Source organism: Coenobita brevimanus, chromosome 90 (assembly GCF_032717465.1).
Source record: "Coenobita brevimanus isolate Jiangsu-jjx chromosome 90, ASM3271746v2, whole genome shotgun sequence".
NCBI classification, from domain to species: Eukaryota; Metazoa; Arthropoda; class Malacostraca; order Decapoda; family Coenobitidae; genus Coenobita; species Coenobita brevimanus.
Genome location: NC_137043.1, coordinates 32,857,882 through 32,885,110, shown reverse-complemented (window position 1 = coordinate 32,885,110; position 27,229 = coordinate 32,857,882). Strand labels below are relative to the sequence as shown.

The 27,229-nt window shown below is 43.7% G+C and overlaps 1 protein-coding gene across 1 annotated transcript in view; it reads right to left on the bottom strand.

Annotated features, from left to right (window-relative positions):
• The window catches only part of LOC145411662 (neural cell adhesion molecule 2-like), a 567,063-nt gene that overhangs the window by 78,728 nt on the left and 461,106 nt on the right, over positions 1-27,229 (bottom strand). The window contains exon 11 of the mRNA XM_080281667.1: positions 15,039-15,235. Coding sequence (XP_080137793.1) covers positions 15,039-15,235 — 197 coding nt within the window. The remainder of the gene's footprint in view (positions 1-15,038; positions 15,236-27,229) is intronic.

Here is a 27,229-nt window from a genome sequence, read left to right as displayed (position 1 = left end):
GTGTGTGTGTGTGTGTGTGTGTGTGTGTGTGAGGCGGAGAAGACAACCCATTCCCGGACTAGCAGTGGAATATTTGAGCTCCACCTTCTCTCCCTCCTCTTCCCTGTCCTCTTCTCACCCCCTTTAACTCCCTTTCTTCCCCCTTCTCCCTTCCCTCTTCTTCCTTCCTCCTTCTCCTTTTCTTCCCTCCTCCCTTACTCCTCCCACCTCCCCATCTATCCTCCACCCCTTCTTCGTTTCCCTCTTATCCCCTTCTCCTCCTCCTCCTTCCTCTCCTTCCCATCTGTTTCTGTCTTGCCCCTTCCCTTCTCTCCTCACCCCTTCTCCCCCTCCTGCTTTCTCTCTTTTCCCCTTGTCTCCCGCTTTGCTTTCCCCCCATCTACCCTCCTCGTTCCCTTCCTCCCCCCCTTCTCCTCTCCCCTCCCCCTCCTCGCCAAATGCCTGCCTCCACCGAATATCCACTCACCCGAATATGTCAGGCCTGAATGTCTGGCGGCCCGGATGTGTGATTTTACGTAAATCTTCGCCAAATACTTGACTCCGTGACTACTTATTTTCCCACCAAATATTAGGCTTTACCCTGTTGAGCCAGTGGATGTCGTTTATATTTTAGACTTGTTGCCTTCAGATTAATTCAGCTTTGGAATCTACTCTCGTTTTGAAGGTTTGTTGAAGGCCTTTATCCCCTCCAGTTCGAAAGTCTCACACTAAGTAGAATAAAGTCAGATGGAAATAGTAAGAATGAACTATTAAGACAGCACCATATTGACTTTGGTAAGGTTTCTTGTTTTGAAGGGACTAATGAAGGCTGTATGTATTCTGTCCACTTCGAAAAACGTGTCGTAATATGGCATGCAGAGTAAAGACGGTTGGAAATAGTAAGAGTGAATTAAAAATTCGTCATTGTAGTGAAGGATTTTTATTTACGTCTCTGGATAGGAAAAAAAAATGCTTTCACTAGTCCCCGCCTTTTGTTATTTGATTTTCGCAGTGTATCAGACTGGTCGAAAGTTGTCAGCAGTCGAGAATTTCAAATGTTATTTTCATCCGGTATTCTGCTCCCCAGGTATACCACTAACAAAATATTTGCCTCCAGCGAGTTCTGCATAACAACCGTAGAAAATGACTGACGAACATAGAAATACAGAGGTTTGTAATAACGGTTAGGGAATATTTATAAACAGTTTTGCACTCACTGGATGATAGACATTATAAATCACTATCCAACATTTTCAGCACTAAATTATCAGTTTCCTAGATTTTTTACCAATCAACCGGTGAACTTAAAAATAACTATCTGTGCAAGATTCTCTGCTTTCCAGTTGTCAAGGTCTGTCATCAGAATATTTAACTTTACCATCGTTAATCCAACCACATATTTACAGGAACCAGAACTGCATGTTTGGAAAGGCCCGACGCAGGATGAGAGACTTTTCTGACGAGGATTTTTATAGAGTTAGGTCACTGAAGAGTAATCCACAGCTCTTGTTAATGCTGTGTTGTGATGGCAAATGTCACGTGAACTGTGTGTTGGCTGACGGTGAAATATAAGCCAGGGTAAGAAAAATAGTTGATACCACCTTTGATTTAAATTGTTACAGGTATAATGTTTGTTACACACTGAATACAAGCTGGATAAAGTAAGGGACAGTGTCAGTGTAGTTTCACTTTTCTGTGTCGACTGTCTCATTGATTCTTCTCATATTTCAAACTAATAATTCGTTCCCCGCACAATTCTCTTGTTGATCTGAGTTTTTAAATCTAACTGTGGTTGGTTCTGTTCCTCTTAATTCAGACTGATATGTTCGTCTCCATAAATCTGTTGTCACTAATTCGAATCCCAATAATGGTTTGTATCATGGATTTGATATTCCATAGTTTGATTCTGATTTATTCGAATCCTCAAAAATCGATTGTTTCACCGAGTCGAATCCTCACGAATCGATTGTCTCGCTGATTCGAAATGTCAGAGATTAAGTCAGTGATTCAAATCCTCGTAAACCTGTTTGAATCCTACAAATCGATTGTGTCATTGATTCGAATCCCCATCAGTCTAGCTCCCATTGGTTCAAATACCCATCAGCTCAACTTTCATTGATTCGAATCCTCATCAGCTTAACTCATTTATTGGAATCCCCGTCAGTATAACTCTTATTGATTCGAATCCCATATTATTATCCCATTGCTTCGATTCTCCTTGATTCAAATCCCCATCGCTCGAACTCTCACTGGTAGGATCCACCCATAAAACAGGCTCCTTCATTAATCTGACTCCCCCCCTCCCATAAATCCACCTCCTCGTAAAATCGATTTATCCATTAATTTGAATCCCATAAATCCCACTCCTGTAAATCTGACTTCACCGTAAATCCATAAATATCCCACTTCCCTGTCAGTCCGAACGCTCATAAATATGTCTATCGATTTATCTATATATTGGTTGTTTATACTTGTCTCCTTTTATGTGTGTTTGTTTTTATGACTGTCTGTCTGGTTGCCAATACTGGTATGTTGTATGTTATTAAATTTGTTTGACACATAAATGATAGGCTTAGACAAATATAGATAATTATATTTTTATGTATTATATACAAGGTTCTGACATTATGTATATATATTTATACATGTATAGATAGATAGATAGATATATAGATGTATATATAGATATGGATAGACATTGAAAGAAAGAGAGAGAGAGAGAGAGAGAGAGAGAGAGTATCATGTAAGCAGATACCGTAGAGCTTAGACAGACACATACCCGGTACACAATGACAGACAGACATACACATACACAGAAACAGATAAATACGGACGGTTAGATTCATCCTGTCATTTTCTCACAGTTTTCCTTATTTAGACATCTTGTTTTATCTCCCATTCCCCAGCGACTTTAGTACAGTCGTCTCTACTCTTACTTTACCATGACGTCTTTCAGTTGTTTTTTCTTTCTTTTCAGGTAACTTCACCTGCACTTATCCGGTATCTCCACTTTCGCTGTTCAGGTAACTCCACAGCACTGTGCAGGTAACTCCACACACACACACACACACACACACACACACACACACACACACACACACACACACACACACACACACACACACACACACACACACACACACACACACACACACACACACACACACACACACACACACACACACACACACACACACACACACACACACACACACACCTACGTTTACTCAGAATAAGTTTATCACAACTTTTCCTTGATGCCTTTGATTATTTGCTCCTGAATATTTGAAAATGCATCGTCCGCTATTTCGCCTCCCCTCCAACAAAGGCCCGGGTTTCTGAACTTTGAGCGAATACTGTTGATTCCGAGTAATAATTTTTAATACATGCCCAACGGAGATTTAGACAACAGGATTCCAACAGGCCTTTGGATATATGATAACTGGAGGATAGAATATAGATAGACTCGTGGATTCCTGAAGTATTTACATCCCTGGGGCCTGTGACGGGATCTGTGCCTTGTTCCTGCTACCACCAGACGATTTTTATTCAGTTTCGGGAAGAGCTGTGTTTGTGTTGGCGTTGATGGAGGCTGTAGCAAGAATGAATGTGTGTGTGTGTGTGTGTGTGTGTGTGTGTGTGTGTGTGTGTGTGTGTGTGTGTGTGTATAGCCACCAAAGTCAGGTAGTCAGCTTATTGAATCAAGTAACGTAGTCTGTTCTTTTTTCCCATGCTTGCAACACACGACGTTAACTCTCGTAGTGGACTCCTTTTGTTGTGCGGGGGTCATCGAAATCTGAATTTGGCTCCTTCGTTCGATAAGACCATCCTAGAGTGCAAAAAAAAAATCATGTGGAATTGGAGATGTTCTTAGGTAGGAGAAGGCGTTTCAGACAGAGCGTGCAGACAGAGCCCTTAGCGTTCTTATCGATTTCCATTATATAGATACGAAAGAGATAGAGTTCGGCAATTGATATATGTCTCAGAGAAGTGGTGCAAGAAGGGCACTGTTGGTTTATGTTCATTTGATCGATCCCAGCATAGGAAGCGGTCTGTGGATTTTTAAGTAATCCCATGAATCCGTTGCCATGTGATTTATTTCTTTTTGATCTACTGATTTTTTTTTTTTGTACGTGCAGACGATGTTATTTATGAGATTTTTTTTTTTTAACTGGAGGGTTAGATACAGCCTTATGTAATCCCATCATTACTGCAGGTCAAGAAAATCGCTAAATAAAATCGTCTGATGTATGTATGTATGTATTGTCTGTGTAGTATATATATATATATATATATATATATATATATATATATATATATATATATATATATATATATATATATCTGTGTGTGTGTGTGTTTCACACACACACACACACACACACACACACACACACACACACACACACACACACACACAGCCAGTGATGTGCCATTTTGTTTACAAGATTTTTCCACCAAGTTGTACCCAATATAAAAATGCTCAAAAAGTGAGCAAAAAATGCTGCCAAATATCTCTCGTAAAAAAAAAAGGGGAGTGGGATACTCGTCAATGCTAAACGCGTCGGTGAGTGAATTTCGATGGATTTTTTATTTATCTTTTTTTTTTTTTTAGGGGGGGAGAGGTAGCATTGACAGGTGGCAATTTCGGAGGTGTTGGTGGTGATGGACAGGTGTAGTGGAGGGGGTGACGGATGGGGGAGGGGAAAGGGGGGACGGAAGGGGAGGGGAGAGTGATATGAGAGAAGAGAGCGAAGGGGGAGAGAGAAATGCGGGTAGAGAGAGAAGGGAGAAGAATGAAGGGATAAAGTGGGGAGTGGGGAGTAAAGAGAGAGAGAGAGAGAGAGAGAGAGAGGAAGTGGAAGAATGCCGGAGGAAGGGAATAAACTCGTACATGGTAAGGGAGGGGGGAAGAGGCGACAATTTCGAAAGTGTTGGTGGTAATGGACAGGTATGGGGGGTTGACGGGCGGGGGAAGGGAGGGGAAAGGGGTTGACAAGTGGGGAGGGGAGGGGAGGGGAGGGAGGGAGTGAACTAAGGTAGAAGGGGAGTGTTGGAGGGGGATGAGAGGGACGAAGGGTAGTTGGAGAGAGGAGATATGAGGGAGAGGGTGATTGGAGAGCACAAGGGGAGGGGAGGGGGAGAGGAGAGGGTAACGGGTAAAGGGGGAGGTTTTGGTGGTGATGGACATGTGCAGGGTGGGGTTGACTGGTGGGGGGTATGGTTGAGGAGGGGAAGAGGTGGGGGATAGGGTAGCTATAGCGAGAGGAGAGGTAAGCGGGGGAAGGGAAGATAGCCTATACATGGAAAGAGAGTTTGGGAGAGGAGAGAGGGGAGATGGAAGAGAGGATAAGGAGGAAGAAAGGGAAGGGAACAGGAGAAGAGAGGAGGAGGAGGGAGAGGGGAGGAAAGAGAGGGGAAAGAGAGGGAGGGGGAGAAGAAGGGGAGTGGTGATGGATAAGAGATGGCAGGGAAGGAGAGGAAAAAGATAGTGGAAGGGAGGAGGACGAAGCGAGGGAAGGAGAGAATGACACGAGGAACTACAAGATCAGGGAATGGAAAGAGGGAAAAAAGAGAAAATGGGGAAAAAGAAGGGGTGCTGATGGTGATGGACAGGTGTAGTGGAGGGAGGATGAATGGGGGATGGGGATGGGTTAGGTAGGAGGAAAGGATGAGAGGGAAAAGTGTGAAGGAAAGGGGAAAGAGGTGTTACTGGTGTAGTGCAGGGGGTGGGAGGAAGGGGGAAGGGAAGTAGGGAAGGGGAGAGGAAAGGGAAGAAGATAAGGAGAGATGAAGGAAGATATGGGCGATGGGAGAAGAGAGGTATGTAAGTAGGGTTGGGAAAAGAGGACATGACGAAGAGGGAGGGGAAGGGGTATAGAAGGAAGGGGTTGAGGAGTGAGCGGTTGGGGAGTGGAAGGCTGAGGTTTGGGGGGGAAAGTAGGGAGATGGGGTGGTGGGGCGATAGGGGATAGGGACGTACGAGGGAGAGGAAAGAAAGTAGTGAGGAAAGCAGAGGATAAGGAAAAGGGAAAGATGAAGAGAGAGAGAGAGAGAGAGATAGGGAAAGAAAAGAACATGGGGAGGAGAAAGATGAGGATGGAAGGGGAAAAATAGGAATATCAGAGGCCAAAGAATGGGGAGAGATGACGAGGAACGGGATGAGAGAGAGACAGAGAGAGAGAGAGAGAGAGAGAGAGAGAGAGAGCGTTATATACATGTATTCATATGCTGATTGATAGGAAGGGAGAGAAGGGGGTTTGTGGAAAGGTGGACGGTTAGACGAATTGATGTATGGATGAAAGGATGGTTCTGTGGATGTATAGGTTGATAGATAGATCGATAGACAGTAGGTAGATGAACTGGCAAGAGAAGAGTGAGAGTATGCTTGGGTAGATAGAAATACGAGTAGATAAATAGATATTAGATAGATAAATTGATAGAAGGATGGAATGAAAGAAATTGATAGACCACTAATAGAGGGATGGACTGATTATTACACAGGTTGGTATATAGATACGAGTAGATACATCGATAGATATAGATAGATAGATAGAGGAAAACAGATAGATAGATGGAACGGTACGACTGATCAATGAGTGGATGGTCTGAGAGAGAGAGAGAGAGAGAGCGAGAGAGAGCAAGAGACAGAGAGAGAGAGAGACTGACAGGCATGGAGGGAGAATGTCAAGCTTAAGATGGTCTGAAGAGGAGGAAGAAGAAGAAGAGGAAGAGGAGGAGGAGGAGGAGGAGGAAGTGTGAAGAAGGAATGAGAGAGAGAGAGAGGAGGGGGGGAGGAAGGGAGGAACGGAAAGAGAAAGGAAGAGGGAGGAAGGAAAGGAGAAAAGGGAAGAGAGAATCGGAAAGAGGAAAGTGATGGGAAAGGGGGAGAGGGGAAAGGAAAGAAGGAAGAAAGAGGGATAAAGAGAGAAAATGAAGATGAAAGATAAGGCAGACAGGAAGTGAGAGGAAGGGGTTTAGGGGGGGGGGAGAGAGAGAGAGAGAGAGAGAGAGAGAGAGAGAAGAAGGGAAAGTGAAAAATTGAGGATTTAATGGGGGAGAGAGAAAGACGAGGTGAGGGAGGGAGGGAGGAGGGGTAAAAGGAAGGGTGAAGAAAGAGGAATGAAATGAAAGAGGTAGTAACCACGAACGAGAGGAGAAGAGAGAGAAAAAAAGAAGAGGAGGAGTGGAGGAGACGTGGGAGAGGAGGGGAGGGGAGGGGAGGTAATGGGAGAATTATGGAGGGTAACAGGGGAAGGGAGAGAGGGATGGCGGAAGGGAGGAAGGATGGGCGAGGGAGGGAGGGATAAGAGGAAAGAGGAAATAAATATGAGAGATAAAATATGAGAAGAGAAAAGAAGAGGGGAAAAACGGAGAGAAAAGGGGAAGGAGGGGAGGGGAGAGGAAGGGGAGGTGACAGGCGTGAAGATGGGAGACGAGAATGTCATTTTTGAAGAGGAAAAGATGGGAGAAGGGAGAGGAGGGGAGAATAGGAGGGGGATGAGAGAAGGAGGAAAGTGAGAAAGAGGGAGTTTTGGTCAAAGAGAGGGAGGAAAGTGAGAGAGGAGAATGGCTGGTTAGAGAGAGAGAGAGAGGATAGAAAAGGATTACTATGGGGAAAGGGGATATGGTAAGGGCATCGAAGGGAAAGGGAGGAGAAAGGGAAGGGAAGAGAATGATAGGGAGAGGGGAAGTGGAGAAAGGAGGAAAAATCTTACAAGAGAAGAGCGAAGGAGACAAGGAGAGAAAGAAGGAATGGGAAGATTATAAATAGATAAATGGTAAATAGATAAATAGGTAAGTGGAAAGAGGGAGAGAAAGGGACGTGGGGTAGAAAATGGATTAGAAATAGGAGTGAGGAAGGAGGGGGAAAGTCGAGGGGAAAAAAGAAAGAAAAAAAAAGTTGAAGGAAGTGGGGGGAAAGGGGAGAAAAAGTAGGTACCTGTAAAAGGGAGAAGGGAGGAGGAAAGGGAGGCAGAAAAGGGAATTGAAATAGAGGGGAATGGAAAAGGCAAATGGGCAAAGGAAGAAGAAATAGGGGAAAGCATAACGTTGGTATGGCATAAGAGGGGAAATTGGAAAGAAATAGGTATACAGAAAAGGGAGAGAGAGAGAGAGAGAGAGAGAGATAGGAGGGGGAAGGGAATAGGAAAGGATTAGAGGGGAGGGGAGGGGAGGGGAGGGGAAAATAAAAACGAAAGAGGGAAAGAGGGAGGACAGGGAAAGGGGAAAAAGCCAATAAATGATAATGATGGGAGGGATTACTGGGCTGTGAGGGTGAAATTGGAGAGAGAGAGAGAGAGAGTTGTGTGTGTGTGTGTGTGTGTGTGTGTGTGTGTACTTGATTTATAAGATAATGTCTATTTTGTGAGACCTGCTACGAGAATGGTATGTGTGTGGTCTGGGATAGGTGTGTGTGTGTGTGTGTGTGTGTGTGTGTGTGTGTGTGTGTGTGTGTGTGTGTGTGTGTGTGTACTTGATTTATGAGATAATGTCCGTGTTTTATGAGACCTGCTGTGAGAATGATAATATGTGTGTTGTCTGGGATGGCTGTGTGTGTGTGTGTGTGTGTGTGTGTGTGTGTGTGTGTGTGTGAGAGAGAGAGAGAGAGAGAGAGCGATGGAAGCTAAGCAAGTAAATGTATGTAAAGTAAAAGCAAATAGCGATGTAGGGAAATCTCTCTCTCTCTCTCTCTCTCTCTCTCTCTCTCTCTCTCTCACACACACACACACACACACACACACACACACACACACACACACACACACACACACACACACACACACACACACACACACACACACACACACACACACACACACACACACACACACACACACACACACACACACACACACACACACACACACACACACACATTATCCCTGTCATAAATAAGGCGTCATGAGCACAATAAATCGCACAGCAGGCCCCAATTATCACGCCCAGCCTCTGTGTTTATTTGTTTAGTGTTTATCTTTAGCCCACACGACCAGGCATCAGCGATTTAGGACGAATAAGAGAAATAAATATAACGAAAAGGAAATATATCGTTAAAAAATAATAATTGAAGTGGCATTGGTTTGCGTTAAAGATGTGTTAGTAAGAAGTCTTCCTGATCTGAATAAATCGTTTAACAGTAAGTAGAACAGATTATTAAGGACATGGAGATTGTTTGTATAGTCCTTTCACCTTAACTTGGCCCAGATTTTCATCCTTCTGTGGCCTGGTTCACTCACCTAAATTACAGAACAAGACATCGCTGCAGGTTCATGTTCTTTGCTTAAACTTCCTCAAGACGTACATCGTATTCTAATGTTATTCATGTGTTGCAGCTCATTACAGAACATGGAAGGACTGCAGTTTTTGGCCAAGTAAGAGGGAATAGATTATTACTCCATCACAACAGAAAGTGTGGCAGTAGCAGGAATGAAGTAACTAAAAAATAATAAATAAATAATGGAAGGGAGAGAGAATAGGACGCCATTTTGGACCAGGCGTTAAATATTGTAAGGAAATGGGTTGGATTAATTCTCCCTTCCCCCTACCCCTGTAAGTATGCTGACTGTAATGTTAACACTAACCTCTACTGCAGTATTCGGAATCGGAGAGAGAATGGTACCCAAAATGAACCCCTCCTTATGCTGGAGAAGTACGGATGGAAGAGGGGTGTCTGTAGTGAGAGTATGGAAGCGGAGGTATTGGAGTTATAGTTTTTTTTACCTTACTTTGTTCTAGACTTTTGTCGTATTGCTTCTTACTTCTCGTAGCTCAGTGACAGAATACGAAACTGCTACGACACTGCATCCTTCCCGTAACACTTTGTGACAAGTATCGTATTCTAATGGTAATCTGTGGTTAAAGCTCAGAGATGGAGTGATGGTAATTTTAGACCAGGTTAGGGTGAAAAAAGTATAGTTGTTTTTATGTGAGTACGATCTCTTGCAAGCCAGTGAGAGGACATACTACCAGTCGCCCTCTTTAATTGTCGACATGGGTTTGATTTCGAACTCTGGATTCAGGACACAAACGTCACTCCTTAATTCCCAGCCCCTTTACATCCTCCCTTTAATTCTGTCAGGTTTTTATGAATTCCCTCCCTTTGCTGTTAAATTCTCCTCCATAGACGTGTCAGTCCTGTTCCTTACTCATTAACTCTTTCATTACGGTGACTTGAATCTAAATAATGCATGCAATTTCCAGACGATTTTAATCAGCACAGGAGAGAGTTTATGAACTAGAGGGGTTAGATAATCTTCACTAATCCATTCGCACCGGGGGCACGCCCTCAAATTGAATAAAAGAAATAGATGCTAATAGCCCTCCCTTGATTCAGTGGGTTAAGTATCGGTGTTGAAGAGCGACGCCTTCACATGGTGGCCCTCATATGACTGAGCAGTGGAGCAGCCCGGTGATAAAAACGTCCCTCAATCTCTTCTCTGTGCCGTGGAAGGAGGAAGGTGGATTGTAGAAGAAGGGCAGATTTGGCATGCAGTCCATCGGGTTTACGTTCAGATGAGGTTAGGGTTGCAACTATTACTACTATTACCGCCCCAGAAATATTCCTCTTACCCTTTAAATCCATATCCTCACCCCTGAATTCTCACTCGTTCATTCTGAAATATTCCTCCATATCCTTTAAATAATCCCCTTCTCCCTCAGTGTTTACCCGCAACCCTGAAATATTCCCAGATACCTCTTTGATCCTCCCCTTATCCCTTTAAAAGCCTTACCTCTTTCTGCCCCAGCACCTCTACCTCCAAATCCTCACTTGATATTTTCCTTCTGCCACTTTTTTTTTTTTTTTTTTCGCTTTCTTCGACCCCCATTCCCCCTCTCCCTCCTAATTGTGTGCATGAATCTATTCCAGTATATATATTTTTTTTTTACTTGGCGAAAAATTGCTATCTGTCTGTTATGAAAGTTGAAATATTGCAGTACTTAATTAGCCCTGAATTATAATGATAGAAAGAACTGCTACGTAGTCTTAACATTTTCTTTTTTCTGTCACTGAGCTACATGAAATAGGCTAAAAAACGTCGACATTCTGGTCCAAGTTAAGTTAAAAGACCTGTATTACCCTAACCTTCACTCCTCCTCTTCCTCTTCTTTTCTCACCTTCTCCTTCCCCCTCCTTCCCCCTTCTCTCCTTCCATCCCTCATCTCCCTTCCTCTTCCTTCTCCCTCCTACTTTCTTCTCTGTCTTTCCTCTTTCTCCCTCTTTCATTTCCCTCTCCCTCCTTCCCATTCCCCCTTTGTTCTCCCCTCTCCCTACTGCCTCATTCTCTTCTCCCCTTCTCAGTTCTCATTCTCCTTCATCTTTTCCATCCCCGTTTCCCATCTCTCCTCTCTTTCCACTCCCTCCCCTTCCATCTTCCCACTCTTTCCGTTACTTATCTCTCCTCATCACTCATTCTCCACTCTCCCTCTCTGTTTCTCTCTCCCCTCCCCCTTTCTGCCAACTGTATACTTTCCTTTTTCGTCCTTTCCTTCCTGTTTCTATCCACTTCCTTTCTCATTATTTTCACTTCCTTTTTATATCCTCTCACTCTCTTCTCTTCCCTCCCCTCCCGCTCTCTTTATCTCCCATCCCGTTTCCCCACTCCTTTCCTTTCGTCCCTCACGCTGCTTTCTTTACCCTTCCCCCCCTATTCTCCTTATTTCTTCTCTCCCTTCCTCCTCTTCCTCGTTCCCTCATCCCCTCTCTTCTCTTCCTCTCCTCCATTTTTCTTCCCCCCTTCCCTCATGCTCCCCTCCCTAACCACCCCATAAATTTTTCTTAACCCATTCATCTTTCTACATCTTCTCCCCCTTCCTCTTCCTCCCTCCTCCCTCCCCCACTGTCTTCTTGTCATTCAGTTCCCTGTTTATCTTTTATTCCCCTCTCTCCTCTTTCCTCCCCACCCACCTTCTTTGCATATTCATCTCCTGTTCTCTTTTTAACTCACCTTTTTCCCCCCTCTTCTCCCTCTCTGCACCTCTGTCTTCCAATCATTCCCCATTTGTCTTTTCTCCATCCTTTCGCCATACCTTTCCTTCCCATTCTCTTTCCTTGTTGTGTATTCCCTCTTTGTCCTACCTCTCCCCTTCCCATTTCTATCTGGTTCTGTGTCTATCATTCCTCCCGTCACTTTCCCCCCTTTTTTTCCCCCTCCCATTCCCATCTTTCCCTTCCATCTCTTCCCTTTGCCTCCCTTCTCCTGTCCTTTTTCATTCCCTTTATTTCTCCGCTTCTCTCCTCATCTCTTCTCTCTTCTCATCTTGTCAGTTTTTTCCCCTCTCTTCTCCCCTTTCCCAGCTCCCTCCACTTGTTCAGCCCCCTTCATCTTTATTTACTAATATATTTTCATCTCCTCTCTTCTTCTTCCCTCTCATCTTTAGTTTTTTCTCCCATATGCTTTCGTCCCGTTTCTTTTCCTCATACCCTACTTTTAATTCGTCCCATTCCCACCTTTCCCTCTCCCTTCCTTTCCCATTTTATTGCCATCCTCCTCCTTTTCCCAGCCCTTTCCAGTTCCCTCCCCCTTTTTACTTTCCCTCCCTACCCTTTTCCTCCTCTCCCCTCCCTTCCTCCTCCCTCATATTTTCTTCCCCCTCACTTCTTCTCTCCCTCATATTTTCCTCCCCCTCCCCTCCCCTCCCCTCCCCGTCCCGTCCTACACATACCTTCCTCTCACCGTTGTTTCCAACACCTGTCCCTCCCCTCCACTCCCCTCCCCTCCCCTCCCCTCCCCTCCCCTCCCCTCTCCCTCGTATTTCCCTCGACTTCCCTCCCCTCCTCTCTCACCATCCTTCCCCACCCCTCCGTTCTCCCCAACCTTCCCCTCTCCTCTATCCAACCTTCCCCTCCCCTCCCCTCCCCTCCCCTCCCCTCCCCCCGTGGTTTATTTTAGCGAGGGTTTAGCATGTCAATAAACCTCTCTGTTTTTCTGCCATATCTCAATAATACACCAGTCCCCCCCCTAAACCCCCGCCTCCCACCCCCTTACCCCCTCTTCGTATTCCCCCTTCCTCCACCACTTCCCCCACCCCCCTCTGGAGTGCGTATATTAAAGCTAGCTGTAAAATATTGTAATGTTTGATCCCCCCCTTCACCATCCATTTATTTGGTTTTACTTTTTCTCTTTAATCGCTTTCTCTTTTTTCTTCTAATCATTTTTTTGTTTTTTCTCTAACGTGTTTTCCACATCTAATCGGTCTGTTCTCTCTCTCTCTCTCTCTCTCTCTCTCTCTCTCTCTCAGGCCGACTTCGTATATATATATTTGTAGCCTATTTTCTCCATTTTTTCCCTGCTTTTTTTTTTCAGGCAATTTTGGTAGTTTTGCTGATAATAACGTAATCGCACACCAGTCCAGAGATTTTGTTATATATATATTTTTTTTTCTCGGATTTTTTTTTTTTTTTGTGGTTGGGTGGATTTATTGGACGGATTTTGGGTGATTTTTATTTTTTAAGTTTTGGCTGTTGGGATTTTTTTTTTTAATGTGGATATCGGTAAGGGAGGTTATTTTTTAGTTTTATTTTTTTTTATTAGGTTTTTATTGTGCTCTGTGATTCTTGAAAGGTGTTTTTCTTCCATGCTTTAAAGCGTGTTTTTTTTTTTCATTGGTCTTTATTTTATTTTCTGCTTATTGATTTTGCTCTCTCTCTCTCTCTCTCTCTCTCTCTCTCTCTCTCTCTCTCTCTCTCTCTCTCTCTCTCTCTCACACACACACACACACACACACACACACACACACACACACACACACACACACACACACACACACACACACACACACACACACACACACACACACACACACACACACACACATTTTCCTGGCAGTGCACCGTAATGTATGATACTCTTCAATCTCAAGAAATACGGCAGGATATTTAATAGTACCCAAGAGGTGGCATGCGTGAGAGAAATGGCGTGCGGCACCTCCATCTTTTTTGGCGTGTAGAGAATGAACAGGGTATCAGGAACTCGTATCAGGCGGTCCCATGACAGTAGAATATAGTGTGTGTGTGTGTGTGTGTGTGTGTGTGTGTGTGTGTGTGTGTGTGTTTAAAGGTCAATTAATATTTACAGATCTACATCCCCACTTAAAGAACCTCACACCAGTTTACACACGAACTTTTAACAGCCCTACCGAAATTCTTTACCACCACACATACATTTCGCACTCTCACACCCACATTCTGTACTTCATCACTGACACCCCACCACCTGCACCCACATTTCAAACTCATATTCGCACACGTACATACCACACTCACATCCCGCTTCCACACCTACATTCCACACCCACATCCACGTTCCACACCCACATCCACGTTCCACACTCCCACAGCCACAGTCCACATCCTCACACCCACACCCATATTCCACACCCACACTCCCTACCCCACTCTAGCATCTAGATCCCGCTCACACCCACCCCCATTCCACAAACCTAAGTGCACCCACCCACAATCCCCTCCAAATCCGTTCACATACATCAAAATAGCCTCATCCCGTCTACACCTCGTACATGGGCTACTTGTGGTCATAATCAGGAAGACACAGGGCAGCTCTTGGTATCCCACATGATTTAGTATACAGGTTGGGAGCGTGTTCCTGTATTGCCACGTAAAAATATCTGGATTGTACCTGTGTGGCCATGTACTGGAAAACTGAACGACAAAGAACATCATGCTCAAGAATCTCATACGGCTTGGCAATCAGTTTTAGATAAAATTCTGTTTGGTCCAACTAAAATTAGTGGACTATTCTTGCGGGCATGATCTTGGACACGTATGACCTTTCCTGGTGTCCTGTGTGTAATTTATTACGTGCTCATGTGGCGTATTTTCTGAAAATGGAAGCCAAAGTTATTTAAATAAACCGGTGCCACACGGCTCAGCGTATAAGTTGGGGAAATGTTTCTGTATTACAAAGTTGAAAAAACGAAAGCAGTGCAGAAATGGCCTATCTTGGTACCCCATATTCAAATCAGGAGTATATTCCAGTTCAGCCACGTGATAGTATGTTCTGGTTAGGCCAAGTTAAATTGTTTAGATTTTACTGTACCTGCTGGCATGATCTGGAAGACACAAGGCACTTCCTGGTATCCGACTGAGTTGTTGGCCCAGCAGTGCAGCATTCCGTAGTCCTTGTCCGAGGCGCCCACGAAGGTGAAGTTAGAAGCCAGCAGTCCCCAGGGTAAGGGCTCGCTCTCTGAGGTGTATGTACGTTCTGACCCGTTCAGTCGCCAGTGGAACGTGGCCCTGTGGGAGAAGGAACGACGTAAGAACATCGTTAAAAAAAACTACAGGATAAGGGAGAACGTAGTAACATAAATACAAGTTTTTAGGTGTCTACATTAAGGTGTGAAACGTGGCTAATGACGACTTTTCCACTCCCTTTGACGCGAAATGTCCCGTCAGAGCTGAACAACATCGCCTAGGGGTAGTGTAATTGGTATAAAAAAAAAAGTACATTATTTTGTTGAAGCGGTTAGCGGGAGGAGAGAATAAAGAAGGTGAAAAGTTGTAAGGAATATGGCTGAATGGAAGAAATATTAGAGAGAGAGAGGGAGAGAGAGAGAGAGGGGGTGGGGGGAAGGGGGTTGAATGATGTTTTAGAAATTTTTAATATATTTTATAATTTTTTTTACAAGGGATATGAGACAGAAAAGGAGTGTAGGCCTATGGGACAAATATTTTTTGGCGGTGAAAGATTTTACGGGGAAATATGGTCCGGTGGGGAGAGAAAGTGTGTTATGGGGCGCCCCTTTCTCCTTTTTTTTTTTTTTCTTTTTTCGAGGGACGTGGGTTGGAAGGGTTGGTGATTTTATTTTATTTTATTTTTTTACTGGGATAAGTTAGAAAAGGGTTCAGGATCTTTTCTTTGCCTTTTTCCCTTTCCTTCTTGGGGGATTGTATTTATTTTTTTTTTTTGGAGGGGGGGAGTTGCAGGGTACAAAGTTTTTTTCTGGGGGGGTCTTGCGGGGTGCAGATTTTTTTTTTTTTTTGGGGGGGGAGGTTTTAGTTTTTAATGTTAAGTGATCCTGTGTGACGTAAGAGGCGGGTGATTTTTCGATTTTTTGATGGGTTTGGGGAGGTAACTTTTTTAAAGGAATAAAGGGGTGTGTGGGAAGATTTTTTTTTTTTAAGAGGAGCTTCTGATTGCGAGTGTGATCCAGCGTAGTGAGGAAAAATATAAAACCTTTTTTTTTTTTTTTTTTTTTGACTTTTTTTTTTGGGGGGGGGGTGTGTTGGGGTGGAAGGTAGGTTTTAATGTGTGTGCCGGGGATCTCATTAGCCAATTTATGTGGTGTTTTAATAATGATGAGAGAAAATAGCTCTGAGATCATTAACCCTTCCAGTACAATGACGTATTTTATGATGCTTTCTCGCTACCTTAAGATTGTTTTATTTAGCGTATGGGAAGCATCTTGAGGTCAGTGGGTGGAGGAATATATCTGATCCCTCCACTAAAAGGATTAAGTGGGAGGATGCCCTGCAGTGGGAGAGGGTGTTCGGAAAGAAGTGTGAGGTAAATATTTAAAGGAAAGTTTAAAGTAAATATTTTAAGGGAAGTATAAAGTGAATATTTTAAGGGAAGTATAAAGGTATAAAGTGAATATTTTAAGGGAAGTATAAAGGTATAAAGTGAATATTTTAAGGGAAGTATAAAGGTATAAAGTGAATATTTTAAGGGAAGTATAAAGTGAATATTTAAAGGGAAGTCTAAAGTTAATATTTAAAGGGAAGTATAAAGTTAATATTTAAAGGGAAGTATAAGGTGAAAATTTAAAGGGAAGTATAAGGAAAATACCTAAAGGGAAGCATTAGGTGGATATTTAAAGGGATTTACAAGGTGAATACCTAAAGGGAAGTATAAGGTGAATATTTAAAGGGAAGTGTAAGGCGCATATTTAAAGGGAAGTATAAGGTGAATATTTAAAGGGAAGTATAAGGTGAATATTTAAAGGGAAGTATAAGGTGAATATTTAAAGGGAAGTATAAGGAGAATATTTTAAGGTAGCCATATTCTTATCGTGTCCTTTTTTTTTTACACATCAGTATATCATCCATCTACATCTGTCTTTTGTCAGCTCTTGTACCTTTTCATCCACCATGTCTCGCTCATACACTTACCGTATCAAACTGTTATTCCCTTTGGCCTGCATTCTCGTCGGTTGAGTAAACTCCCTAACACTTTTTCCTAATTTATTTATATTGTTTATTACACCATACTGTCCTGTTCTGTGTTGCATAAATCCTTGCAGTATCGCCGTACTCTGCATAAATAATGTACAAATGATACTAACCACCCATGTCGAAAAATAAATCTTTAAGGAAGAGGTGTTAAGGAGCTTCCTTAACCGATGAGAAAAAGAGCATTTGCTTTCCACCTCATTGTCAATCGATATACTGTAGATTATATTTTCCAGTTACCCCTTTTCTTACAGATCGTATTTACCTTCTCTGTGTAACTCTTATCATTCAAGGACTTGCTCTTCTACGCCCTGATCAATATAGTTCCTAAGTTCACAGCAACAGCGGATCTCAATATTTTTTTATGCTTTCGGTTCTCTTCACCCCCTGTGTAAATCCAGGTTATTCCGTTTACATTTATTTCTAATCTTTGCACCTCACACTTATTCTGCAACGATTTCAACCACTACTATTTTCTGAAGGTTAATGTCAAGGTATTTTATTGAGGTGAGAGATATCCTTGAAGATACAGGTGCCTTGATTAAGCCTTTCCTTGCTGCGGACTTTTTATTTATTTATTTTTAATTCAGGGTTAACACGAGAAGCTGTTCTTTTATACATTTGACAGATAACACGGCAGCTGAATGGTTAAGTAGGGATGAAAGAAAAGGAGAGTGAATTATATAGTCGATTGAGAGCAGCGGGAGGAGAGAGAGAGAGAGAGAGTTATTAGACAGCATGCGATAAGAATAACACGTTAAGAAGACAAGTGACCATACCGTGGATAAGAAGCGAGAATTATGGGAAAGATGGGAGGGAAGAGGAATGTAAGAGGAAACAGTAAAAGGAGTGAAGGTAGGAAGAATAATAACATAGACTTATACACGGTCAGATAAACAGACCATACAGACCTTGCAGGCCTTTCTAAATGGTTCGGCCTTTAGTGTTTGAGGAAATACAAAAGTTTGAAAACAGCATAGCAATGCTTACTCTCTCTCTCTCTCTCTCTCTCTCTCTCTCTCTCTCTCTCTCTCTTATTTGTTTATATTTTTATCTGTTTCTCTCTATCTCCTTATAAAAAATGGCAAAATCAGAATCATGAAAAATGCAAATTCGCTTTTAATCCCATTTATCACTCTCATTATAATTATTGGCAGTGGAGGATTGGGCGGTTCAACTTCACTTTTGATTTGCTGTTCAAAGTTGTAATCACTCGAGTTAGATTAATTGACCCCGTAAATTAACACCTCCGCATAATTACGGTAAGGGCTTCATTATTTTGCCTGGACGTTATCGGATTTCCATATGTCTAACTGAAGGGGGGCATGGTGGTCAGGGGGGCCCGGGCGGAGTGATGGCCTTGCGTAGGTTAAAAATTCGAGATGAGTTTTTTTTTTTTTTTTTTTTTGGGGGGGGGGGGTCGGTCGTGTGATGCCATAAGGGGAGAAGGTTGGTCATCTATCCGTAAATGTCCCGGGCCCGTATTTTCGTCGGGTATGGAAGCTCCCTAACACCACCTTCTTAGAGATTGAATTTTAGATGTGGCTATTTAGTATCCATTTGTATGTTATTTTTGCAGAGTATGGTGATGTTTGAAAATTTACATAACACAACTTAGGACAGTGAGGTCTAATAAGCAAAATAAATCACTTTGGAAGAGGTGTTAGGGAGCTTCCTCATCCAACTAGAAATCGGGCCCTGGACTGTGACAGCCTAGCCTCGGCCCCCTACACTTTTAAAGGGGTAAAATATAAATGGCTCACTTTTTTTCAATGTGTAATTCCAGAGTTTATTATTCAGGGTGGTAGGTAATAACAAGTGTAATTAATATATACGAAACTAATTTAAATATTAAGTTATATGGGTATGAAGTAATATGAAAACTCCATACCCACCCCTGTAAAAATTTATAGGTGAGGTAGAGTGAGGGAGTGTGAAAGTAAGACAGTAAGATAGTAACAAAGAGCGTGAGAGTGAGTTAGTGAGAACGTGCGAGAGTAAGAAACATAGATTCCTAGCCCTTACTGTGGGGGAGTGAGTGAGTGTTGTGACTGGAAGTGAGGAGAGTGAGAAAAAGTGTGAAAGTAAGCAAGTGAGAGAGTGCAATAAGCATAAATATGTGAGAGTGAATGTTATGACTGAAGGTGTGAGAGTGAGTGAGTGTTATGAAAATGTGAGAGTGAGTGAGATAATGACTGAAAGTGAAAAGAGAGTGAGAAAATATGTGAGAGTGAGCAAGTGAGAGTGCAAGAGTAAAGGAAAAAATCCAACTCCTTAACTCATTCAGTCCAGTTTCTTGAGACGTTTAGGATTTAGCATCGGGGAGACTTTTCGATATTTTTAGGGTGGAAAAATCTCTAAAAAAAAATCCCTTCACTGATAAATGTTCTTCCTAAGATAAAAAAAAAAAAAAATAAGGGAAAAGGATGGCATAGTAGATAGGTTAACGCCATCGGTTCACCCTCTCACGGTCAGGACAACTCTGCTATTTTCTTCCAGTTAACATCAGACGATTGCATTTGTTTAAGAGGATTATAGGACCCTGAGAGGGTTAATAGTAGTGAGATTTTGGTTGCTTTTGTTGTTTATCTTCCTTATTTATTGTTAATGCCAGACATTTAATCACAGGGCTGTTTCTTATTTTCTTTTTTTTTTCCAGAAGATAAACAGAGGAAGGAAATGCAGATTAAATAAAAAAATATTATACACCAGAGAACAGATGTCCTCCATTCTTAAAAAATCTGTAAAAATTGGACTTGAACTGCTGTAGGTTGAAATTTGGGGGGAAACTATTAATAACTTTGAAAATAATCAGCTGCAGTTCGTTCACCTTAACTTGGTATAATTTTCGTCTTTTGTAGCCTATTTCCCGTAGCTCAGTGGCAGAACAAGACAATACTACGGTCATGCATCCCCTCCATAGTACTTCTTCGTGACTAACACCGTATTTTAGTGTTAGTCTCTTGCTATAGTTCAACATTAAAGATGAAAGAGATGGAAGTTTTTCGCCTAGTTAAAGTGAAGAGAGTATAGTCGTTTTGTTAGGTCACCAATATTGATTTTTTATGTACTTAATTGATGCCGAAAGTCTGATTCTTGTGTTCATATCTTCAGAGAGAGAGAGAGAGAGAGAGAGAGAGAGGCGATATATTGAAGCGCAGTCAGTGTGAAGCAAAGATGGATTTTGAGCTTTGATCCCACTTGATCTCTCTCTCTCTCTCTCTCTCTCTCTCTCTCTCTCTCTCTCTCATCCCGTTATCTCTTCCTCCTTCATAGCTATCCTCTCTCCTTTCTCCACCTTTCTTTCCCTCTGTTTCACCTGTGTCCATCATTTTTTATGTTTCTTCTATCTCCCATTCTTCTCTGCAGTATTTTTTCTTTCAGCATGGATATTCACCCTCTTGCAGTCTCTGTTTCTCTCTCTAATCTCCTGTTTCTCACGCCTTTCTCCTGTCAAACCTCTGTTCTCCTTTCCACTCTCCCTCTCATTTTTCCCACTCCCTCTCTTCTCTCTCCCCCCTCTCTCCTCTGTCTTCTTTATCTTTCTTCCCTCTCTCCTGTTCCCCTTTCTTCTCACCCTTTTCTCTTTCCTTCTTCTTCCTCCTTTCCCTCTTCTTTCTATCCCTTTCGTCTTCCCCTGCGCCTCATTCACCCTCCCTCATTTCCTCCCTTTCCGCTCCCTTGACCTCTTGGCCCCTCCTCCCTCTCTCCTTCCATCCTGTCTCCCTGCCCCTCCTACCCTTCCTGCATGCCTCCCTCCCCCTCCCTTCCTCCCTCCTTGTCCTTTTGTCTCTCTTGGTACTCGCTCCTCGCTCCCTCCCTCTCCCTCTCTCGTCCTCCTACCTCCTCTCCCTCCCTCCCCTCCCTCCACTTCTCCTTCCATGCGTCCTCTCAACCATTCTCCTTTCCTACCTCTCTCCCTTTCCTCCTCCACATCGTCTTCTCTTTCTCCTTCCTTCCTTTTCGTCTTTGTTCATATCTCTGTCTCTCTCTGTTTTACTTCTTTCTTCTTTTCTTCTCCATTTATTTCTCCTCTATTCCTTCTCTCTCTCTCTCTCTCTCTCTCTCTCTCTCTCTCTTTTGTAGTCTCTGTAACTTCTGTTTCTTCTCTTATACTTCACCTCCACCTGCCTTCCTATCTCCATATTCTCCTTTTCTCTCTCTCTCTCTCTCTCTCTCTCTCTCTCTCTCTCTCTCTCTCTCTCTCTCTCTCTCTCTCCCTCCCTCCCTCCCTCCCTCCCTCTCCCTCCCTCCCTCCCTCCCTCCCTCCCTATTTCTTTCCCTATCATTGCAGTATCTACTGTACGAAGAAAGACTAAAGAAATTAACTGTTTTCTTCCCCGAGGTGTAAAGTTAGCGAAGATCCATTTAAGTATCAAAATTCTAAACAGGTTGAGTGACGTAAGTTGAAGACAATTGTATTGTATTTAAGAATGACGCTCTGGCAAAGAATTAATGGTAGGAAAGTACACTCATTCATTCATTCATTCATTCATTCTTTCATTAATTTATTCATTCGTATTCGAATGCATATTATTTGTTACAGCGCACCAGTGAAGATGAATAGAGAGAGAGAGAGAGAGAGAGAGAGAGAGAGAGAGAGAGAGAGAGAGAGAGAGAGAGAGAGCAGTTTTAGGGCTGGTTAGAGTAAAAAGAGTATAGTCACTCTTCCTTGAGCGGCATCACGTGTGCAGTAAACCCTAACCACCCATTGGAGTTAGGTCGTGTGGGTCTCGTCTTGTTGGAGCGCCTTGACCCACTGAACCACCATGCGTCCACCTTTTTTTTTTTTTTTTTTTTTTTTTTACCTCCCAGGGTTGTAAATGGTTCCCAAGAGTACATGAAACAGGTTGGTTTGTCACTCTGTGTAGAATCACCTGAAGTTGATTGGATAGTCGGCCTGCCATCAACCACTTGTTACGAAAGAGAGGCACAAAATACAGTAAGAGTAACGGGAGGAGACCTGGCATATGCTTAGCGAGCCATCAAGAAAAAATGTAGAAGGGAACAGTCATTATTATGGAATTGTCAATACATAATGAATTTGACCTTCTCTTCTTCATTCTCCCTCCATGTCCTTCTCCCTCCTATACTCCTTTCCCTCTCCCTTTCGCTCCCCATCTGCCAAATTTGCTTCTCTCCCTCTCATTGTTCCTCCCCATTCTCTTCTTTCCATTTCTCTTCCTCCCTTCCCTCGTCTTACACAATACCCTCACCCCTCCCACCCTTCCTGCCTACTCCTCCCTTCTCTCCCGTTTCCGTCCAATTCAATAATTCCCCAAACCCTCTCATCAGCTCCCTATTTTTCCTCCCTACACACCGTTTCTCACCCTTCCCTCCCCTTCCCACTCCCCTTATGACTCCCTCTCTCCTTCATGCCACGATGAATTCTGTCTCATACTCTACCTTATCATAGACTCAGGTTTTTACATTCTCATTTCCCTCTTCCTTCTCGGACTTAACCCACCTCACCCATTTCTTCCTTATTCCCCATTCTCCCCTCTCCTGTTCTGTTTCATCCTCCCTCCTCCTCACTCTGTGCACTTCTTCCTTACCGTGACACCGTCCCCTCATCCTTTCTTCATCTCTCATTCCCTCCCCTCAATTCTCTCCCCATCCTCCCTCACTCCCCTTCTACCTCACTCGCACTCTTACCTTTATCCTCTCATCATTTCCTTATCCCTCATTCCCTCTCCCTTCATTCTCGGTTACCTTTCCTCCCCATTCCACCTCCCCTGTATCTTTCATTTCTCCTTTCAGCATTTCATGTAATTCCCTTCCCTTTCCCCTCACTCCCGACATACAGCATTTCTAGTCATATTCCCCCCTCTCCTCTCATATCCCCCCTACCCCTTCACCTCTCCCCTTCCCCTTCACCTCCCCCCTTCCTCCTTCTTGATTTATATGTAACCTTCCTCTACCTCTTCAATTGTTATTCCCTTTTTTATCCTCTCCATGTTTCCCCAGTCACCGCCCCCACTCACAGATATCAACCCCCCCTTCCTTCTCATCCCTTGTACTTGCAGATCCCTCCTTCCCCTCCCTCCCTTTCCCTTGCTATTTTTCTTCCCATAGCCCACCATTGTAATCTTCCTCATTTACCTTCCTCCATGTTTTCCCAATTCACACGTTCCAAAAACTTCCTTCCCAATTCTTCCTTACCTCTTATACTTACCTCCCCCTCCTCGCCCCATATTCCCCGTTCCTTATGTCTTCCCACTGACCACCTATTCAATTATTCCCCGTCATTAACCTTCTCCCTTCTCTCCCCTATTATCTCCACCCCACACTGCCTTCCCCATTCTCCTTCCAACTTACTCCACCTCATCCTTTCCACCCCCTCCCCTTTCTCTCCCTTGCTTTATGTCTACCGTCGGCCATCTAGTCAATTATTCCTCTGGTGTTTTCCCCTCCATATATCCTCAGGTCATCCATACTTACTTCCTCCCCCCTCCCTCCCACAACTCACTTCTGTCCCCTTTCTCCTTCACACTCCTCATACTTACTCCCCTCACCTCACCATCTTCCCTTACTCACTCCCACCTTACCTCACCCCATGACCCCTTTCACTCCCAGCCACCTCCTTCCCCACCCTCTTCCTTCCAGCCCTCCAGCACACCCTCATCTCCCCCTCCTCTTCACCCTCACCCCAATCACTTTCACACACACTTTCATTTGGCATTCCCCATCACCTCCCCTCCCTCATCATCACTTATTTGTCCCCTTCCCACACACACACGTCCACCCCCGCTCTCATCATCTCTTCCCCCCTACTTACCATCCCCACTTCACCCCCTCCCCACCCTCCCCTCCTGGGCGTATAGTGGCAGGTATAGTTAAACCAATAGCATGTGTGGTGAATTAATTGTCACAGTCACCGTTTTTTGATGGACCATTGTGTGGCTGTCAGGCTGCCCAGTGTAGAGATTTGGCTGGCGATCTGTCTGTTTATCTATCTGTTTGATTATCTGTTTCCCTTTTTGGTCTGTTTATACACCGCACCACACCACACTATCACTCTCTCTGGTTATGCTGCACATCACGAAGGCCCTGCACCGCACCACACCACACCACACTACACCCCGAACAGCCACGCTTTCTAGTAACTCACTGCCACACCTGGAGCCACACACCACACTACTAAACGAGTCTATCAGTCATTCTACCTATCTTTCGATCTGTATTTCATCCTTCTCTTTATTAACATCATCACCATTATCTTAACTGTTTTCAAGTTAATAGGTATGATCCAAAAATTAAGAGGAGGAAAGTACAAAAGTAGGAGTATATCTAAGGACTGTCCAGGTAAAAATATACGAGACATCCATTCACCAATCATTCAAGTCTTAGGAATTCGACTCCACCCCAGAGGCTCCACACGACATCCACAGTCCACGTGTACTCTAGATTTTATACATTTTGAAATCCGCTTCACAAATGTCTGTGGATATGAGCCATTTCTTTGACCGCCAGGCTTAGAAGGGTTTGCCACACTTTTCATTCCGATCTGCGTATATTCATCATCTATTCATCATTTGCCACTTCGTTTTGCCTCCTCTGTATATCGCTGTCACGCATTTATCATTTTATCATCTTGACCCTCCATCCATCGCACAAGCCACATAAAAGTCTTTACTGTTACACATCATGTGAAACTGTGGTAGGCTGGTGAACGGTGAATGAAGAATACACGAGGTAGAGTCCACGTTTATTGCTGACTAATTTCGTTGGCACAAACATATATTCGTGTAGTCTTCTTTTAGCCTCTGTCGATAGCTCTTTGTTTCGTATCAAGGCCTTCAATACATCAGTCACTTATCCTTATTGTCGGTTCGTGAATTTCTCTAATCTACTGTGTGTATTTCCTATATGTCGAATAATTCGTTCGTGTAATAGTTTTCTGTCTGTGTGTTAACTGATAAGCATAACTGGAAACATTAGTCATGGGTGGATGTTGTAAGATTTTTTATGGATGTATATATCTTTCGATATTTACGTATCGGTTAGTAGTCATATTTTTGCTTCTGCCACGTTAATATTGTACATCCATTCACTTATGTGCCTCTAATGTTTATCAGCCTACCTACCTACCTATCTGTCTATCTATCTATCTATCTATCAATCTGTTTACCTACCTATCTATCTGTCTATGTATATCTGTTTGTATATATTTGTATGTTTGTCTGAATCCGTGTATCTTTGTATAACAGTATCTTTTTTGCCTATGTGGAATTGTCCAGACAGAAAATTACAATAGAAGCAACACGAGAGATGACGTTAGAACAGGGAAATTGAAAAAATAATGAGATAAAGAAACAAGACAAGGAGGTCAAGAAAAGGAGGCTGGAACACTGAAAGAAAAGTTAAATAATGAAGAGATAGAGGAAAAAGAATGGGGGGCAACTGAGAACAGACAAGAAAAAATTAAGAGTCATGAGATACTGAGGAACAACATAGGAAGATGGAGAAAGAGGAAAAGATAGACAGTATGGAAGCAAGTAAGGAAAGAGAGTGCGGGGAGTAAGAAAAGAGAAAAGAGAGAGAGAGAGAGAGAGAGAGAGAGGGAGGGAGGGAGGGAGGGAGGGAGGGAGGGAGGAAGGGCCTAGACAATGGTAGATGCGTGAGATAGCAAGTCTGTGACAGCGGCCTCTCTCCCTCTCCTTATTGATCTGAGATAAGAGGGCAGAGGGGGTGAAGAGGTGGGGGTGAAGGTGAGGGGGATGGGTGGGGGAGGTGAGAGAAGGAGTGAGTGGGGGAGGTGAGTGATGGAGAAGTGAGTGGGGAAACAGAGAGAGGGGAAGGTTGAGAAGGAAGGTAAGGTGGGGAGGGTGAGGGCAGAGGAAGGGGGTATTGCTAAAAGGAGAGTAGGAGATGGGAATATGGGGGTGAATGGGGGAAGTTGAAGATAGGGGGAGGGAAGGTACGGTGAGTAAGAGGAGGCAGTAGGTTGGGGAAGCGAGGGGGATTAGTTAATATTGTTGGGTTAGGGTGGGGGAGGTGATGGGGATGATGAAGGGGTGGGGGAGATGGAGGGGGAGGTTAGTGGGGAAGTTTAACAGAGGGAGAAAGAAGGGAGTGAAGAGTACAAGAAATCGTTGGTGAGGGTGAGTGAGTGGGGGTGGTTTGATAGTAAGGGCAGGAATGGGACGTATGGGGTGGGAGAAGGGGGGAGTTTAGAGTAGGGGAAAGGAGACGTGTGGGTGATGGGGAGGAGCAGAAGTAAGGGAAGAGGATGGGGAGAATATGGGGATGAAGGGGGTGTGAGGGGAGGTGAAGGTAGATGAGGAGTGGTGAAGGGTGAGAGAGCCAAGAGGTGAAGAGTAAGGGAAAAGTGAAGTACTGTAGCAGCAGGAGAGATATTCAAGTGGGTAGGAAGGGGAAAGGTGGGAGGGAGGAAGGGAGAGGGAGGAAGAAAAGGTAGGGAAGAAATGGAGGGAGGGAGAGAGAGAGAGAGAGAGAATGTTGGGAATGAGAAAAGGTAGGGGAGAACTGGGGAAAGATGGAGTAGGAAGGTAAGGAAAGATGAAAGGAGAGATGGGGACGGAGGATGAGGGAGAGAAAGTGAGGAATAGGTATGGAGTATAAGGGAAGATGAATGGATAGGAAGAAGTAAGAGAAGAAAGTGTTATGTAGTGAGAAGAGGAATAGTAGAGGAAATGAGAAGAGGAGGAAGGGAGATGACGAAGGGGGGAAGTGAGGGGTGAAGAGGTAGAAGGATGAGATGTGGAGAGAGAGAGAGAGAGAGAGACGAGAGCAGTGGTATTTATAGAATAGAAAGGAGAGAGAGGGGGAAAGAGGAGGAAAGGAAGATGATGGAGATAAGGAGAGAAAAGGAGACGCGGAAGGCAGAGAGAGAGAGAGAGAGAGAGAGAGAGAATTGGACCACTAGAGAAAGTGGCTCTTTAAACCTTCTGTATGTAGTGTGTATTGTTTGAGAGAGAGAGAGAGAGAGAGAGAGAGAGAGAGAGAGAGAGAGAGAGAGAGAGAGAGATAATGGAGGTGACAGAATTAGATACGATGTGGCGAGACAGGAAGGAGGACCAGGAACAGAAATAGAAT